The sequence below is a fragment of the Pinus tabuliformis genome, chromosome 9 (assembly GCF_031772625.1).
Source record: "Pinus tabuliformis cultivar Carrire ecotype Pingquan chromosome 9, CPIR1, whole genome shotgun sequence".
NCBI classification, from domain to species: domain Eukaryota; kingdom Viridiplantae; phylum Streptophyta; class Pinopsida; order Pinales; family Pinaceae; genus Pinus; species Pinus tabuliformis.
In genome coordinates, this window is record NC_142307.1 from 7,634,286 (window position 1) to 7,652,568 (window position 18,283).

Genomic DNA, 18,283 nt, shown 5'->3' on the forward strand with positions numbered 1-18,283 from the left:
CTTTGATTTGGCCTGAAACTGTAGATTAAATAGCAATCTGTGACCCAGAACCAGTGAGAAACGAGAGTTTCTCCTTCAGCGCAGATCCAGTGAAGGGATTCTGCATTTCAACGCAGGTCCCGTGAAGGCTACCTGCGTTGAATGTCAAAACCCCTGTGTTAAGGTTGCGCTGAACCAGTTTGGCCTTGTGCAGTTGGGGTTCTCTGCTCTGTTTTGCCTTGTTTTGATCTCTGATTTTTGCAGCCTGTAACCAGCATAGGTACCAGTCTGATAACTCCTTTTCTCTGCTTAAATTCTGCCTCCTTTTGTACGAAAAGACTGTGAGTGTTTTTATGTGTTTGTGGCATCATTTACAGTTTTCCTTTGCATGAGTGAAATAATCATCCTGTAGCCCTTGATTCAGATCTGTTGATTGTGATCTTAGGAGAGAGTTCATTGGCTGTTTACAGTTGATTATACATTTGCTTTTGCTTATTGGTTTGAGTTTGTCTCTTTTAAGTGTCGAAACAAGTGTTCATTTCGAAAGTCGTAAAGTGTTGTATTCTCTTCTACCCTTGCTGATTTCGAAAAAGTAAACTTGTTTGTACTTGTCATTTAAAAGCAAATTCAAAGTTGCACAAAAATCTTTCTTTGTAGGCATCAATACTAAGAAAGCGGAAAACAAACACCTGCATTGTGCATTTGCATCTTGATAGTTTGCATGCTTGATTTAGGAAAAGTGCATTAGAGTGTGCTGATTGCTCTTTGAGAAAAGATGGTTTCTTTCTTTTCCCTTTGTAGCTAGGATTTTCAAAGTTGAAAAGATATAAAGCTTGCTTATCATCTTTAGACTGCATTTAGGAATTGTATCATACATCTCGTGGTGATCCAGAAAGGCAAACTTCTAAAAAGATCAACCTAAAATAAATTGAATGAACTTAACAACGCTTTGCAACATAACGCACAACATAGAGGTCTAGGCTAGAGACGTGTTCCGGCGTCGTAAAGCCTGGTGACTGTCAATCTCGTTGAAGGTGGGTGATTCCTCCTGAGGGACGATAGCGCCAGTACGGATTGTGCTCCCACGTACCGTCGCGTATATATTGGGAGACCCCTATAGGAATAAAACCTTTATCCTTAGGAAGCCGTGTCGGCCGCCCTACTGATCGCAATGCACTGAACACAGCGTTCAGGAAGATCGACCGCCCATACCCTAAAAAGTATTCTGCGGTTTTGCGAAAAGTTTGGCACACCCTCTGCCTAGAACTCCAAAGCAGTTCCTTTTGGCCTTTTTCAGACTCTATAACAGAAAAAGTCCATCCGAGCATTTGTCACTTCGGGCTCGTTAAAACATCGAAGGAGACTAGAGTCATCTTTAGCTTTTTCTCGACTCTTTAAAATTGAAAAAGCAAGTTGTGTCCAAGCGTCGTTAAAATTTATTTTAAATGGGATAATCATCACCTTTCCCTCGTTGATCTTCGAAGTTAGTCTACCTTCATCACAAAGTTCTTGTAGAATCGCTAGGAAATCTTTTGGATAGACTAAATATGTCTGAACAACCGTCGACATCCAGGACTGTGTCATCCGACACAGCAGCGGTAGAGCCTCCTGCTACTACTCCAACGATGTTCGCTGGTATACCATCTGTCCCAGAAAATTGTCAACAACAAGCTGGAGTCCAATCAGAGACTGTTTCGACGACATGGTTAGTTCCTATTTCTTCATCCGGATTATCATCTGGTATTTCTTATGTTGAAACTCAACAAATTGATCCGATGTGTCTTCAAAGGCCAATCTACCCTTTAAGTACTGGATTGCCACCATATGGAGGGCAGTATGCCTTTTCATTGTTCCCCCCCGGAGAACAACCATATGGGAGTTTACAACAAAGTTCAGGTCAAACTGGAATTACATCCAGCGGATGGGTACCGATACTACCTCAGCAACCAAGGGTTGCATATTCAATGCAACCAGTCCCCCCTGTGTCGAATGTTGCCACTATACCTGGTATGGTGATTGCGTCACAAGTACAAACGCTACCTGTTGTATGTCAACCCAAAGTTTCTCAGGTTGCCATACAACAGCCTCTTGTCTCGACAACTCAATCACAACCTCCGGTTAGTGCCTCCTTATCTGGAGCGATTCAGGCTCAAACAAGTACTATGACTCTTCATCTTGGTCAATCATCCAGTATTGGACAACAGCAAATGGTCCAACAACCAGAGCTGGTTCAAACTCATCAACCCCCATTCCAGCAATCATATCGAGGACCTGAGCAACAAGTCTTTGTAAGTAATGGGCAATCGCATTTACAAAGCGGTTACCAACAACCATATTATAATGGTTATGCCCATCAACCTTGTCAAAGTTGCCAGCATCAAATACATTATGCTGGTATGCAAAGACCCACTGCTCAGGTGATTCCATCTTATCCTGGGTATGCTTCGCCTAACCTGAATCAACAGTTGCCCTTTGTAGCAACTCTAGAATTACCAGATCTAAACTGGCTGACGAATGATCCAATTGCTTATGCCCCTTGGTGGCCAGCGATTCCGCATAAACTTCCGTTAGATATTCCTAAATTTAATGGCAATCCGGGTGAAGATCCGTCGAATCATGTGATGACCTTTCATCTGTGGTGTTCATTAAACACCCTAAATGATGACTCGATTAGGCTTCGCCTTTTTCAGAGGACATTAACTGGTCCGGCAGCAAAATGGTATATCGAATTGCCTAGAGCTTCATTCGACAACTTCAGTACCCTAGCCACGACTTTCTTAACCCATTTTCAATTACCCATAAGGTATGAAACGGGAACGGAACTCCTAACCAACTTCAAACAGACAACAGCCACTCACATATCTGATCATATACATAAGTGGCGACGTCGTCGTAGGATGGTAAAAACGTACGTTCCCGATCAGCTATTAGCTGAATGGTTTATCAAGTCATTACTTCCTGCCATCACGGAAGATGTGGCAAAGGGGGGAGTCGTAACGGAAGAGCAAGTCATCGCTCGTGCACAATATCTGGACTTGGTTTACACTCAGTCCGGCACGCTCTACGACAAAATACCTGATACCCCTAGACCGGAACTCTCAATTCCTCCTCCTCCTAAATCAAACAATGACTCTCATGCCGGCGATGGCGTGATTGGCGCAACAAACATGAAATCGACAAAGGCTATATCTAAAAAGGCCCGTAAGATTTCCGGTCAAAATGCAAATGAGGAACTTCTTGCCTCGGAAGTAAGTGCCGTGTCGGACGACAAGGGCAAACAACTGAAGCAACCAGGGGGCAAGAAGAAAAAGAAAGGGAGAAAAAGGAAACCCCCTGCGGGGTGTCATATATGCGATGAGGATAATTGGACAACAGATTGTCCATACAAAGCTGAGCTTAAAAGATTCTTTAAGAGTTCGAAAACCTCAACTGTGTTGACTGATCCGTTTCCAAGCCCGGGAACCGAACTGGTTGCTAATCAAAATGCTTCCTGATCCCAAGTGCTTATGTTGTCTATATCAAAGCAGCAAAATGATGCTTTGACGAGGAATAAAGATTACAGTAATCCAAAGCTGTCGAACAACAAGGCTAATGAACAACCTAGTAGTTCGACAACAACTTTGACCGAAGTTGTGCCACCCATCGTTCCTGAGCCAATGATAAAGTCGCAAAAGGGAGCAGTACACAAATCGACATTTAATCCTTGTGCGAAAATAGCACAGATAGAGGACCTGGCCCAATCGTCGTCCGCTATGTCGACACTTGAGGTACCGCAAAATTGCTTCTCCCAAGAGCAAGCTTTATTATCAGCAATAGGTGGAATTGACCCAATGGATTCCAATCTTGTGGCTTTTGATCATAAAGGATATGACCCTCAGTTACCAGCTCAACTAGCTTTCCTTATTCAAGTGAAATCCCTCAACAAAACTGTTCATCGAACAATTATTGATGAGGGGGCATCTACATGCATTATGTCGATGAGTTGCTGGAAAACTTTAGGATCTCCAACCTTGTCGCGATCTTCGACGACATTAAAAGCATTCGATGGAAGGACATATACCCCATATGGTATCCTAAGTAACTTGAAAGTTGAACTAGGAGGGAAAACAGTAGAAATAGATGTTGAAGTCATCGATGGGAATCTTGATTACAACATCCTACTAGGAAGACCGTGGATCTATGCCATGGCCGCAGTTGTGTCGACCTACTTCAGGAAGATTGCATTTCCCTTCCAAGGAGGAATTACAATCGTCGACCAACAAACTTTTCTCCCCAACAGTTCACAAGTTACGGGAAGCATTCCAGTGATCCATGGAAGCAATCATTTGCTCCAAAATATCGGAGTAGGTCTCCTAAAAGACCCTACTTTAATGGGTACTTTTGCCCTACCGCCTCCAAGTAATCTGACGGAAGTGGCCACAGTGGAATATGAAACCTTCTACATCTAATGGATTTGAACTCCGAGGACGGTTCTTATCTCGTGTCAACCTTGTTAAAAAATGAAACAAGGAGTCATGAGGATAGTTCTTTTACTGTGTCAACCTCATTAAAAAATGAAACAAATCCCCTTTTCAAATCTCAAAGGTAAACCTTCATTCCAACCACCGAGTTGAATGCAATGAAGCTTGGGGGGCATGCACCTCGATTTGTGTTATTATGTTGGGGGCATGCAAACTTATAATCGAGCAGTTTTAGCACACAGTTCATGCTCGTTAAAAAATAAACACAAGATCCGAGCAATTTTAACGCGGACTTCATGCTCGTTAAAAAATAAACATAAGCGATGAGCAAGTGTTTCCACCAGCGTTTAAGCTCATTTTAAAATAAAAAATGAACCACTACCCGGTAAATAACCACTGTGAATGTAACCTTATCATCCATTAAAGCCTTGGTCGTGTTTGCACCGTCACCTCCACTTTTCATTTGGCCGATCGTTCACCTCCATATGATTGTTTACCCATTTTGAGGGACAGCTGCGAAGAGTGATTTCACCTAGCCATCCTTGTGACACTACCGTGATTGGAAAATTCTAACCTGTACCTGGAATCAGCTGCTAACCCTGTTTATCACTCGTTCCTCAAAAGACGAGTCTTCTTTAAGCTCTTTTCAACTGACTCGTAAAATATGAAAAGATTGCCGAGTTTTGGCCTTCCAGCTCGTTAAAGCGACGGGAAGTGCTATCCCTCCTCTAGATTTTTAATCTTTTTGGACCTGAGGGATTATTGCACAAAAAGATCGAGCGCTTGTTTTATTCGGCTCGTTAAAACTATCGAAAACTCATCCCTTCTGTATTGTTTTATACTTTTTCAGACTTAAGGGATTAGATGACGAAAAAGGACTTTTGGAGTTAACTTTATGTACCTTTTCAGACTCTCTAAAAATGAAAAGGACTGAGTTATCCTTGTCGTTAGACTCGTTAAAATCATTAAATAGCGACAAACTTGTCTTTAGACGAGAACGATTTTCACTATCGCTAGGCTCGTTAAAACATAGCGATGGGCTTGCCCGAAGGGCAGGTTATAGAACAAGCATATGTTATCCTCCTCAAGCTTGACAAAAATAAAGAGGTACTGGTCAGCAATGACTGGGGAAAAATTGGGAGAAACTAAAGAAAACTTTGATGGTAGCAAGTCGCTCTTGAACATGACACTTTTCCTCCGTACCACAATCGGGTTGGGTTGTTTCATTCACCGGTCACATCACCATGGTCTTGCCATACCATCCATATTTGGGGTAATGCTACCAATCCATCGCATCAGTGTCGCCATATGTTCAAGAGAAATCGTTCAGAAAAGTCAACCGTGTCCCATCCACTGCCATACATTATCCTTCATCCTTTCATGACCGCCACCCTGAATCATATGTCACAGATCGTTTTCACCTCCATCAAAATCATTAGCTCTGTTCCGTGTCACTGATGTGGGATTCATTAAGGCCCTCCTTTGACAAATCGCTTCTTGTCGACATCAACTCATTATCCAAGAAGTTGATCTAGGAACACCCCCTTCAGTACTTTGGAGCTTGCATGCCTCAATGGCAAGTTTCTCACTTTTGGCGACAGGTATACATCAATGACCTTCGACCGAAAGATTTTGCGTGGTGTTAAAGCCAAGTCCTTTATTCACACCACGTGAATTGTACTGCAGTACCTTGAGGGTCATTATCATTATCGGTGATTCCTCTCGCGCTTGTTAACGGTTTACCTCATTGACCGGTAATCAAGCGATGTCTTTCCATGTTCGACTTCAGAACATTTCTCACATGGATCGACTTGTACTTAGAGTGAAGATCGAACGAGTTTGAAGACCCCGAATCTAGTTCCATCCATCCGGGCTGCGATATATATTCAGGAAAAATAAAGACATTGACATGTACATCATTGCAGCAGATAATCATCCTACTCAAAGGATGATAATTTCATCAAAATTATCAGTCTACCATCAGACGATTGTTTGTTCTATGTACAGAAAAATGAAATTATAAAGCTGAGCATGGGAATGCCCGCCTCAGCTAGATCATGAAAGCAGTATGAAAAATAATGTATTGTATTGTATCTTATTACAGGTCTCCTCCTAGCATTGGATGAACTTCGGACCCTCCTGGATAAAGCATTTCACCCGATAAACGGCCTCATACTTTAGGGGGCAACTGTTATAGACATTTTTGTGCCTTACAGCATTGAGCATGAAATGTCCATAATCTAAGGATCCAAAGTCCCTAAACATGTTGTTCCTACCCCTAGAGGAACAAGGCTAACAAACCACAGCAATTCACAGAAGTTCTCCACCAGAAACTGCTCAAAAACAAGTCAATTCAGGATCAATTCAGTGGCTCCACTAGCTGTCTGCACTGAATGTCAAAGCCAACACTGGCTACCTGCGCTGAATGTCAAAGCCAACACTGGCTACCTGTGCTGAGCGAGAGTTGACATGTGGCAAGTTCATTTCACAAGGTGTCAAAACCTAGGAAGCTTCCAAAATCTTCCTCAATGACACTTGCCTCAGGGAATTCGACTGGTGATGAGTAAGAGGTTCCAAATCTCCAAGTGGAAGCAAGAACCTCCAAGTGGAATCAAGAACTGACAGAGGGAGAAGACACTAGTCAGATCTCAAGCTGACTCATCCTCTCTCCAAACATCTATATATGGATCTCTCCTCCATGAGATCTAGGGGCTGGAATTTTGTGACTGCAAAGAATTGTTGTTGGTTTGAGATCAGAATCATTGGGTGCTTAATGCTTTGAAGGGAGGTGAAGATAGGAATTCCATTTGCTGGGAAGGAGATGCTGGATTGGAGCCTTCTTGGTTGTATCTCTTCCTGAACCTTGTTATTCATCAATAAAGCTATCTTGGTTTCTCCTATATACTGATGTATCTTTGATGTATGATTGCATTAGTATGTTTAGTTTACTTCTAATCTTGAACTAGTTATGAATATGAATCTATGTCTTGTGTAGTGTTCTTCTCTTGTAATCTTGCAGAGACCTGTTGAAGCTGGGCGAGCGAGAAGGCAAGTAGCTGGGAACTCTCAAAGAGAAGAGAAACTGGATCGAGGGACAAACGGAAGACACTGGTTAGTCCATCCATCTCTCTTTATTCTAATTCATAAAGGAAGAATACTAGAATAGCTGTCTCTGTTTGTTGCTAAGGCACTGTCACACCTTAGGTGGATAGGATCGTCCTGCATAGGCATTTTTCCCCACAACAATCCCCGGCAACGGTGCCAATATGTTAGCACTCAGAATGAACCTCAAGGCTGAGAAGAGGAAATTATGAGGTAACCACAGACCAAACTTTTGATCTGGCATCTAGCCCTGCCAGACTAGAGAGGGCTCTCTCTTTGCCAACAAAACGTGGTTGTGATAATTGAATCTTAGGATAGCTATGAATTACGGGAATTTGATTGAAAATTGTGGGTCAAAAATAGCAAGAGAAGGGATTGTTGGGCTATGGAATCGAGGCTAGTTTCTGTTGGAAAACTTGGGCCAAACTAAGTGCAATGTTCAGCCAGATAAAAGATTACAAATGAAAGAAGAATAGGGGAGAAAGCCTGCTGCCCTACAAGCATCAATCAGAGGATGGATCTACAGTAGCAACGTTAGAAGACAGAGAAACACAGGGTTACTCAACAGAGCATCTAAAAGAGGATGGATTCTGCAAATACAACCACTACATTTAACAAAAAAACCATTGTGAAAGGAACCTCGTTTGTATATGGATTCCTAACAAGTCTCTTAGATAATGATGTAACAAGAAATAGTAGAAAAAACAAAGTATGTAAGTGAGTCTACAGGAAAAACATAGTGAACATTAAACACCATTTGGATCCCAAATCTAAAGGGCAGAAACTACTTTATTAAAATAATATTCAAGAAAAACTTTACACAGTACCAAGTAGCCTCTCCATCTTGTAACATAAATTAAATTATAACTAAATAATCTAATTAAATCTCATAAAAAAGAAGAGCAATTGGTTTGCTGCCACAAGTCGAATTGCCTGCCGAAGTTTGTTTGGAACCATCGCTGGAAATCTGGAATGTTTTAACAGCTGTTGATTTCAAACCTACAAACTCTGCCACCTGTCCATTGGAATATTTGAACGCTTCCATCTATCCCCTTCAAAAACTCAGCGCTGCTGATTTCATGGCTGAGACACTTGCCATCTATAATATGTGTTCATTTGTTGGACTGCATGGATGGGGTGGTTGTAACCATCAATCAAATGGTTGGTGTTTGATGAGCGGTGAGCGATGAGAATTTACAGTGATTTGTTTAACACTCTTCTAGATGAAATATTTGGTAGAACCATTTTTTGTAGCGTAGGCGATGAATATATATAGCTCCACCATATGAAACCTTTTATTTGCACAAATTTGCTTCCAAATGACAAGGTCATCGCTACAAGTACAAAATGACATGTATATAGGGGTAGTAGTTTCAAACTAAAAACTAGATGCTCATTGACTGCACCTTCACTTCAATCATTTGATCATCTTAAATCTTGATCCTAGCTAGGCAGAGTATCCCAAGAAATTTTTTAATGCCCTCTACATGATTTCCATGAGGAACTAAAGTTGAGTTTTGTCAAGGAACACTGTTACGATTCAAATTTGCACCCAGAACCATGGGTCCTGCACTGTCAGTCTGCATCTCAATCTCACTCTGACCATTCCCATTACAATTGGTTACTCCATTGTGATTTATGTCATTAGTGGATCTGCCAGTGTAGCTGCCTTGACAAATGGCTTGATGATTATCTTCACTTGCGCATACGGTGCTCTGATCACAACTTCTTACAGTTGACTCATCAGTCACTGCACCAAGCCTTCTTTTCCTCTTCGCTTCTTTCACCCACCCTTCAATTTTTTTTCTGATTTTGGGTGGTATCAACGTTGCCTTGTAATATGTTCCCATCTGAGTGACAAGTGCATAAAGTGGTAAGGTACTATAGCTACAAAGGAACTGTCCAACGAATCCTAATATCAAACGTATTTACACATGCAAATGTTGATGGAGAAAACAAGAGTCATAACCAAACTACCAAAAGAAACATGTCACCCAGACCAAGATTTTGTTTCTGCTCAAGAAATTTGACGTGTCAACTTGTACCAGTGTTGATTATTGCCTAATTGTTAATTCCTTCGTAATCTCTATGATCTCTTGCATTGTAATGGGTTTCATAGGATGTCTTTGGCACACTGTAATGGCTCTTGCTCATGGAAATGATTCTCGCAGATGATGGGCGATGCCTCCCAATCCTGAGTCCTAGGCATAGTGCCAAAGGGATACACATAGCGCCACAGTCTAGAAGCGCAGCGCAGTGCAGCGCAGTGCTTGGCTTGATGCTTGTGTGTTGTGGTTGCATGGGAGATGAGCTGGTCCACTTCCCAACTTTCTTCAAACTAACATTTGGCATTTTGACGTCCAACCCCTATCGCTTTCCAATGCCGGGTGTCTCTCCTTGATGTAACCTTGGGGATGGCCCTACGCGTAGCACCAAAAGGCTACGCGCAACGCTCTTTGAATATGGCTATATGCGTAGCACCAAAGGGCTACACACAACGCTCATGGTTTTTTTAAAGCCACCAAACACTCATCCAGAAAATAGCTATTGTGCCTGTATAATGGAGACAACTAGAATATTTCTTGGCAAATTTAATGAATTCCATTGAGACTAAAACATACGACATATCAGCATGCTATATTATGAGGGAGAAAAAGTGAAATGAAAGGTAGAAAAACCATATGACCACAATTCTGATTCCTTCCAACACTCACTTCACACAAATTTACACCTTTAACACAAATGAATAAAACAAGGCACCTGGATTTGAAATGTTTCTATAATGTGGCATATTTCAGCTTGTAGGCAATCATTGAGAAATGAATCAAAATTTATATGCTCACCAACCACCGCCAAACTTTCAGATACCACCTCTGTTAATGAAATACCACAGAAGGCAAGAGAGTATTGAACACCTGAAGAAGCATTGAATTATTCAACCCACATCCCCATGCTAACATCTTCCATCTTGAAAATCCTCAAAGTGTGATTAGCATGTTGAGATACAACAAAATTCGCTACGTCATTTGAAATGATATATCCTGGTCCATTTGCATAAGTGGGGTACTCTTCTTCTGGCCATTCCTCATATGTTACAGCCTGTTTGCCAACACGGAGTGGCCTGTGGAAAAGATTAAGGTTACCCATATACAAGCCATGTACATGGGGAATTCTTTTGATTTCCTTCAATACAGTATCCACTCTCACGAAGGTATCACCATCACATTTCATAACGTATTTTGCAGAAATATTTGGAACCCCATATTCACAAATTGCAACAGTCTTCATCACTACAAGTTCATAATAGTCCATAAATGGAACAATAATAATATCTCCATAAAAATCTGCTTCATTCTTTAGCTACACATTGACCTCCTTCCTTGCATTCAAGGCAACAAAGAAATGGGCCACAACTTTTGACGATCTAATCAATTGAGATTGCATCCATGTCTTCCTCACAGCCATGTGCTCTGCAAAGTGATTACTTGTAGAAAGGACCCCAATGAGGAGATCTATGAGACCCTCTAGCAAAGGGGGAGCTTTCCATTTGTTTGACATGTCAATTATTCTTTGAGTTGAGAAGCTTGGAAGAGATGTAGGTAAGGATGACAGTAAATACTGAATGAACATATATGTCACCATTTATCGATAAGATAGTTGCATCAGTGCCAATCTTGTTGGAACAAACTGTTGTCAAGTCATAAATGTTGGAATAGTTGAACCTCCCAAAAATTCATACCTATAAATCTCCAAGTAATTCTTCTCTAGAACCATGAGACCATAAACCGTAAACCTTTCACCAGCAATATCACTGTTAGCAATGTATAGTGCCCTCTGCACAGATTCATGGATATCTCTTTCAATCAAAGCAGAGAAACGAGCTCTCCATATGTTGAGATGAGGATTAGCGGCACGACAATAGACCTCAAATGCTATGTTCTTTTCTTCTTGATCTGATAATCACCCTATGAGTGACCTTAGTGAATATTTGTTAAACAAAAGGTATTACAAACCCATGTGCTCGTGTGTGTGTTCTGTGTTATTGAAACAATGGATCGATCAAATTGCCAATACACAAAAAATAAATGGAAAGACAGTAGAGAAATACAGTAAGCAATACAAAGACACAAGCAGTTTTTAATAAGGAGTTCACCCGATTCTCCAAGGCTACGTCTCTGGTCTAGCTTCAGTGGTGGCCTTGTTTTATTGTGTCTTTCAGCAGAGAAATTACAATGTAGGGACTCAATATGAGTTCTCCTGAAGCAAATTTTGCTTGGCAGGGTGGTTCTTGGATTCCCCAAGCCACTCGGAGTACACAGACTCTTATTCTTCTTACCGGCTCTGTGACCCTTGTTCTACAGTGGAAAGAGCCAATTGTGGTGCTCAATATGGACAGATTCCTCTCTGGGAATGCTTGATTCCTCAAGCTCTCTGGTTTTTGATGTTGCCTGTGGTTAGCTCGGCCCTCTGTCTCCTCTGCTTGGCTTTACTGCTCTCTCTGCTCAGTCCTTCTCTTAGGGTTCACTATTCACTGTCTCTCTTGGTTGCTTGGACTCTTCGTTCTCCCTCTTGGTCTCCGTTCAACTGTCTCTGTTCATGGCCTTAGCCATTTGACCTCCACGCCTGTTTGGTTCCTCTCCCGCCTACGTCGATTCACCTGCCACCTGTGTGCTTGGAGTTCCCTGTTCGGCGTCAGCATGAACGCTCGAGAAGTAGCCACATGTCCTCACTAGAACAGCGCCAGCCTGTTCATCGATTTATTTCTTTCTCCACCGTGGCGGTCAATGGATTCCAAATCCTCTTAAATCGTGGCTTAATCCCCTGTCAATTCCTCTCTGTCTATTGGACGCAATCTCAGCCGTCCGATCTGGGCTCCTCCAGATCCAACGTCATTCGCACACCGAGCGCGGTTGACTTGCTCGACCGATAACGCGTGATCGCGATGGTTTTTCTCTCACCTCCACTGCCACGCGTCGATCGCTGAGTGTGATCGCTCTGCTTTCTCCAAAATTGCTTACCGTTCAAGGGCGCCCCGATCAATACCGCCGGTTTCCAGGGCATGGGTCCTGCCTTTGTACTTTAGCGCCTTTACCTTTTTCCGCCCATAGTCCTCTGGTTCCCCCACGTGACTGAGTGCTTAAAGATCCTCCTTTTCAGCCTTGTTTGCCCAGCGATGCGCATTACGCGCATTGAAAATCAGCTCCTTTTCCCGATTCGGGGCTCCCAGGGGTTATTTTGACCTCCTGCGTAGTCTCCATGGGCCTCAGTCAGCGCACTTTGACCCGAGGTCCTCATCGTTCCGCGCCGGCTGCCATGGCCACTGGTTCAGGGTGTTTTCAATTGCTGTTTTGGATTCTTCAAGGATTTGTTTCATCCCGATATAGTCATGGTTCCATGACAGTCATTTATGGATCTGATTTAGATCACTTCTCTATCATAACCTAGCCACAAAACCAACCACTGGCATCTCCTAGCTTCCTCTAGATCATTAAATACATGAACTGTTGCACTGGGAGATCTTTGAGTCAATCATTCATTCGGTCATATCTTCTGATCCGGGAGTCGATTTTGGGAGTGTGATATACTGTTGGAAAGATTTTTCCGAGCTGCTTCTGATGAACATGCTTATGACATGTTTTGCACTAAATATCATGTGAAAAACATCTCTGAAAACCAAACATAGTAAGAGACCACTTTGATCCTTGGTGATAGGTTGCGAATACTAGAACTAACACTCCCTATATCAAACCTTTGACCATTATTATCTTCCATCATTATGTCACCTCTAACCTGTAGATTCATCAATATTCCATCATTCTGCCACCTCTGATCTTTCCTGTAGATTCATCTAGTTTCCATATACTTGTTCTACTACAAGTGGGTTGCCATCAAGTACAACACATGCATCATAATGCCAATAAAGATTGTTGAAAGCAAATAGTTTTATGGAGTCACAGACAAACAACATGAACATTATTCAAGAATTCATTTCGCCAACTTCTCAGGTTCCTTCTGTTCTTTTCATTCTAGATATTTCTTTGTTTAGACATCCATTTCAAGACTTCTATTGATTGTATGCATATATAATGGGCCAACAATCTTCAATGAATATCCAAAAATCCATTCTCTTTCTACTCTATTACTCATATAAAGAAGATTGTTTATTTGACTAACATGATCTAAGTTTCAAATGAATTAGTTTTTCAGTTAGTCAAATTGTCCAAAAGCAATAGATTCTTTATGATGGTGTACCTGATAAAAACCCTCATCTTGAGCCATGTCTTTCATGACTTACCCCATAAACCAAAATTCAATTCTAATGCAGAACTGACGCATTTCTCGTATCCCATACTGTGGAAGTAAGAAGTTGTTTTAAATTTTTGTTTAAGCCAAGATGTCTTTGTAAAGAAAATCATTTACATGATAACTAGACAAGAGCCCCATCGAATATTTTCCGAAGCCCTAGTTTTCCTGTGGAGAAAAGAGGTGCATGAAGAAAAATAAAATAATAATTATTCAAAGGTATGGGTTTAAAGATAAACTAATGTTGTTGTCAAGAATTGTTATAGATAGGTATTTTATACTTGAAATTTACAAACAATATTGTAATTGGCTAGTTATATTTGAATAGAAAAATAAATAAATAAAGATATTTCTTTGCCATTTTTTATTGGCAGATCACTGTAATGAATGCAACTTGCATTGTAGAGATTCCAGAGTCTTTTCATTGGTTTAACATAGGAGAAGTTGAAGCCTGTTGAGGATTTTATCTAGAAGGCCTATTTACTATGCACCTATGTGTTGTTAGATATAGAAAATTGTTAACAAGAGTTACAAAGGAAACCAAGGAGAGTCACAATGCTCTAAGAAATAATGAAGAAACGATAATGGATACATGATAAATTACTGTGGAACCAAGCATCGACATGGAAACAAAATACAAGTAAAGAGGCACAAATCATTACACAACAATCTCCACCTTACACATTCAATATTGGTCTGACTCCATCCTCTTGTCAAAGAAGTTCAATGATACTGCAAGTGCAAAAGATTCATGTTCAACTATCAAGTGGAGGAGGTGAGAAAGAACCTTTTGGGACATTCATTCTAGAAAGAACGCACACAGTTGAATCAATCAAATAAAAAAATATTTTGAAAGTAGGAAGCATTGAACAAACTATGAATGTGGAAATTGAGAGTTCGATACTACTTGATTGGATTAATAATTGTTTAGTAGAAAATCATAAAATAATGGAGCAGATTTCCGAAGAAGCACTACTTTCAATGATTCCCCTATTACTTTGCAAGATGTAAACTATATCAAGGGAAATTAAAAAATCAGAATTTAAAAATTAAAGGTCCATAATAAAACGTTTATTGACAAAGTAGAAATGTATATTGATTTGTATGGGGTTTCAACCAGTGGACTCATGAAATTGCATCAAGTTGTTGGTAACACACTTGCAGAGTCTATTGGCCAACAAGAAGTAGAGAACCTGATACTGAAAACAAGAATAAAAGAGTTAGAAGATGCTCTCCTTTGTTAATGACTCCACTGGAAATACTGGAACCACCATCGACAATTTCTAGTCCCAACACAGCCCATAGACATAATCAATCTCTAAAAATCCTTAATGTGGTCAAATTCTATATTATCACTAATATATTGCAAAGATTGGAAATTATTGAACATGCATGGCAAGCAACTTCCGATCTGTTGTGTTTAGCAGATGGAATTAACTCATTTGTTGATTTGGTTAAAATTAATGTTAAAGAATGCAAGCATTTCATTGAAAATGACTTACTTAATTTCAATCAAAGTCTTGGTTTATTGCTTGATCTAGATAGGAAAAAAAGGATTCCCAAGTGTTGATCAAATGTAACAAGTTAATGTTGGATGGTCTAAAAGAATGAGCACACTAGAAAACATTATTTATGAATGTGAAAGCATAAACATTAGAAGAGGTGAGGAATTTCTCGAAGTGGTACAAACTTTTCAGATCTAAATGGTCCATGCATCATATGCGATTCTTGTAGAAATTTGATAGAAATTGCAACTACTCAAGATTTCAAACTAGAAAACAAGAGACACAATCCTACTCTATTAATATGTGGAATGGAAATCATAATTTAGAACAACATGCATATACATGAAATGAGAAAAACCACAAGTACATAATGATTTCTAGGGGAAACCAACTAGGAAAAAACCCTCAAGCCTCTTTGCATTAATATGTTGAATATGGAAATTATTACAATTGCTTTCTCTAGCTTTGAGCACAACCTGCTAAAGAATAATTGTTCTCTCTTTTGAATGAGAAACTCTAGCCAACACTTAGCCAATTATCTTCTCATTTATCCTCTTATTTCCTTGTGCAATCCTTAAGGAAATTAGCTCCTAAAGATAGGAATTTCCTCCTATTTTCTTGCGCAATTCCCAAGGATTGATCTTCTGATTCATGTAGCACATATACACTCAACTAGTATACAACTTATGTTACACTGGCCTTAACTCCTCCAACTCCACTGAGCAATTTGAATTCCATAGAGGAATAAGCTATTTTGGGTTGATTGATCAGTTAACTAACATATCTTTGAGTTAAAATCTTGTCCCACTACACAACTAACCTTCCACTGACTCTATCAATAGTTAGAGGTAAGTTAACTGAGTACAACTGGAAATAACTGAACTAGATTGCTAAAATTTAGCAATCAACACATGCATAATTGAACTCCAAGTCCCTAACTCGAATTTATTGAGAAAACTGAGTGCAAGAGCCATGTCACATAGTTAATTGCCTACAAGTTGTCTTGTTGATGTGGAAATTCAATTTACTCAATTTGACTAAGGGTAAAGTCAAATTAAGCCTTTCTTGCTACATTTTTTTAACACTCCCTCTTAGCAAGAAAGGGATTTTTCACCACCCCTATCCTACCCTATGGAATTCGATTTTACCTCTTGACAATTCCTTTATCAAGATGTTAGCATCTTGCTCCTCAGTCGGAATGTACTGTAGCAACATAATTCTCCTCTACACACAATCCTGGAACCTGTCATGAAATACTGGATTCTAAGAGGGCTTAATGCAACTTCGATTACCATAATATATAAATATCATAATTATATCCTAACTGAAAATACCCACAAGTATTTTCCTCATCCATATGGCCTCACATGCTACTTGACTTTCAACCATGTATTCAATTTTTGAGCTTAATGCCACAGACCTCTACTTCCTGTTGTACCAGGAAAAAGTTGCGGACCCAACGCTGAAGATAGCACCTGAAATAATTTTCTTTCCTGATGGAATCCTTGAAAAATATGCATCAGTGGAGCCTTGAAGCTCCACTCCTTTTGTCCTCTTGTACCATAATCCATACTTGGTAGTGCCCCTGAAGTACCATAACACATGCTTAGCTTCCTTCCAATACAAATTGGTAGGCCTCACCATAATTTGACTTAGTTGGTTTACTGCATAGCACATGTCAGGTCTTATGTTCATAAGATACGTCAAAGACCCCACAAGATTCCTCTAAATGGTAGAATCAACCTCTTCATTTGAAGTTCCATTTTCCTTTCTCTAGTTTGTAGTTAGAGGTGTGTCCATAAGCTTACAATTCTCCATGTGAAATATCTAAAGTATTTCAGAGGCATACTTCCCCTGACATATAGACAGATCACCATTACCTTGCCATAATTTCAGGTCGAGGAAATAAATCATTAATCCCATGTCTTTCATCTTAGATTCCCTTGAAAGTTCCTCTTTGCAAGAGCAGATCAACTACTCATCACCTGTCAATATTAAATCATCAACATATAAAAAAAGAATAAGAAACTTACAATCTACCACAATGTGATAGAGGTTTGCATCTACTTCACTTTCGTTGAATCCAAATCCAATGAGATAATTGTCGATCTAAGTGTACCATGCTCAGGGTGCCTGTTTGAGCTCATACAATGCTCTCTTGGGTTTTCACACATGTGACTCCCAATCATATGCCCCAAATCCATCTCGTTTCTCTATGAAAATTTCCTCCTCAAAAACACCATTGATAAAGGTGGTCTTCACATCCATTTGGTGGATTTTCCACCCCTTCTGCACAACCAATGATATAATGGATCTAATGGAGGAATATCTTGCAACTGGTGCAAATGTTTCCTCATATTACACTCCCTCTACCTGAGAGAATCCTTTGGCCACAAATATGGCCTTGTACTTCTTGATGCTCCCATTAGCTTCTTGCTTCACTTTGTAGATCCATCTCGAACCAACCACTTCTTTCCCTTCTGGTCTTGACACCACCTCCCACACACAGTTCTTCATGATGGATTCATATTCTTCCAACATGGTATCAACCCAAACAGGTTGAGAAATGTGTTCCTCAAATGAAGAAGGTTCTTACTCAATGAGCTTTGTCATGGGAGCCATGTAACCAGTGTACCTCTTAGGTGACCTTCTCTTCTTGTGTTGTGACGTAGGGGCTCCTGCATTCTCCCTAGAATCCTACAATAATCTATCATCTTCTCTGGTTCTCTTTCTCCCCTCTCTCGAAGATTCTGGTTGAGTGGGTGCCTCCACTCTGCCTCTTGTCTGATATGCTAGATATGGCTTCTCCACAACCTCCTAAGGCTCCTCCTTTGGAGCTAAAAGCTCCTAGTCTGTTGGGATACTCATCTCTCATTCCAGAGAGCATCTCATAGCCTTTTCCTCATCGAACTTGACATCTCTCCTTAAAATTGT

At 40.4% G+C, this 18,283-nt stretch overlaps 1 protein-coding gene across 1 annotated transcript; it reads right to left on the reverse strand.

Annotated features, from left to right (window-relative positions):
* Positions 1 to 10,447: 10,447 nt before the first annotated feature.
* Positions 10,448 to 11,035, reverse strand: LOC149146851 (hydroxyproline O-galactosyltransferase GALT6-like). Its single transcript, XM_089445175.1, has one exon. The coding sequence runs from the start codon at positions 10,851 to 10,853 to the stop codon at positions 10,473 to 10,475; it is 381 nt and encodes a 126-aa protein (XP_089301301.1). The 5' UTR covers positions 10,854 to 11,035; the 3' UTR covers positions 10,448 to 10,472.
* Between the last annotated feature and the right edge of the window lie 7,248 nt (positions 11,036 to 18,283).

Bases quoted from the DNA above. Each gene is read 5' to 3' on its own strand.
- LOC149146851 (XM_089445175.1), bottom strand. From the start codon at position 10,853: ATGGACTATTATGAACTTGTAGTGATGAAGACTGTTGCAATTTGTGAA.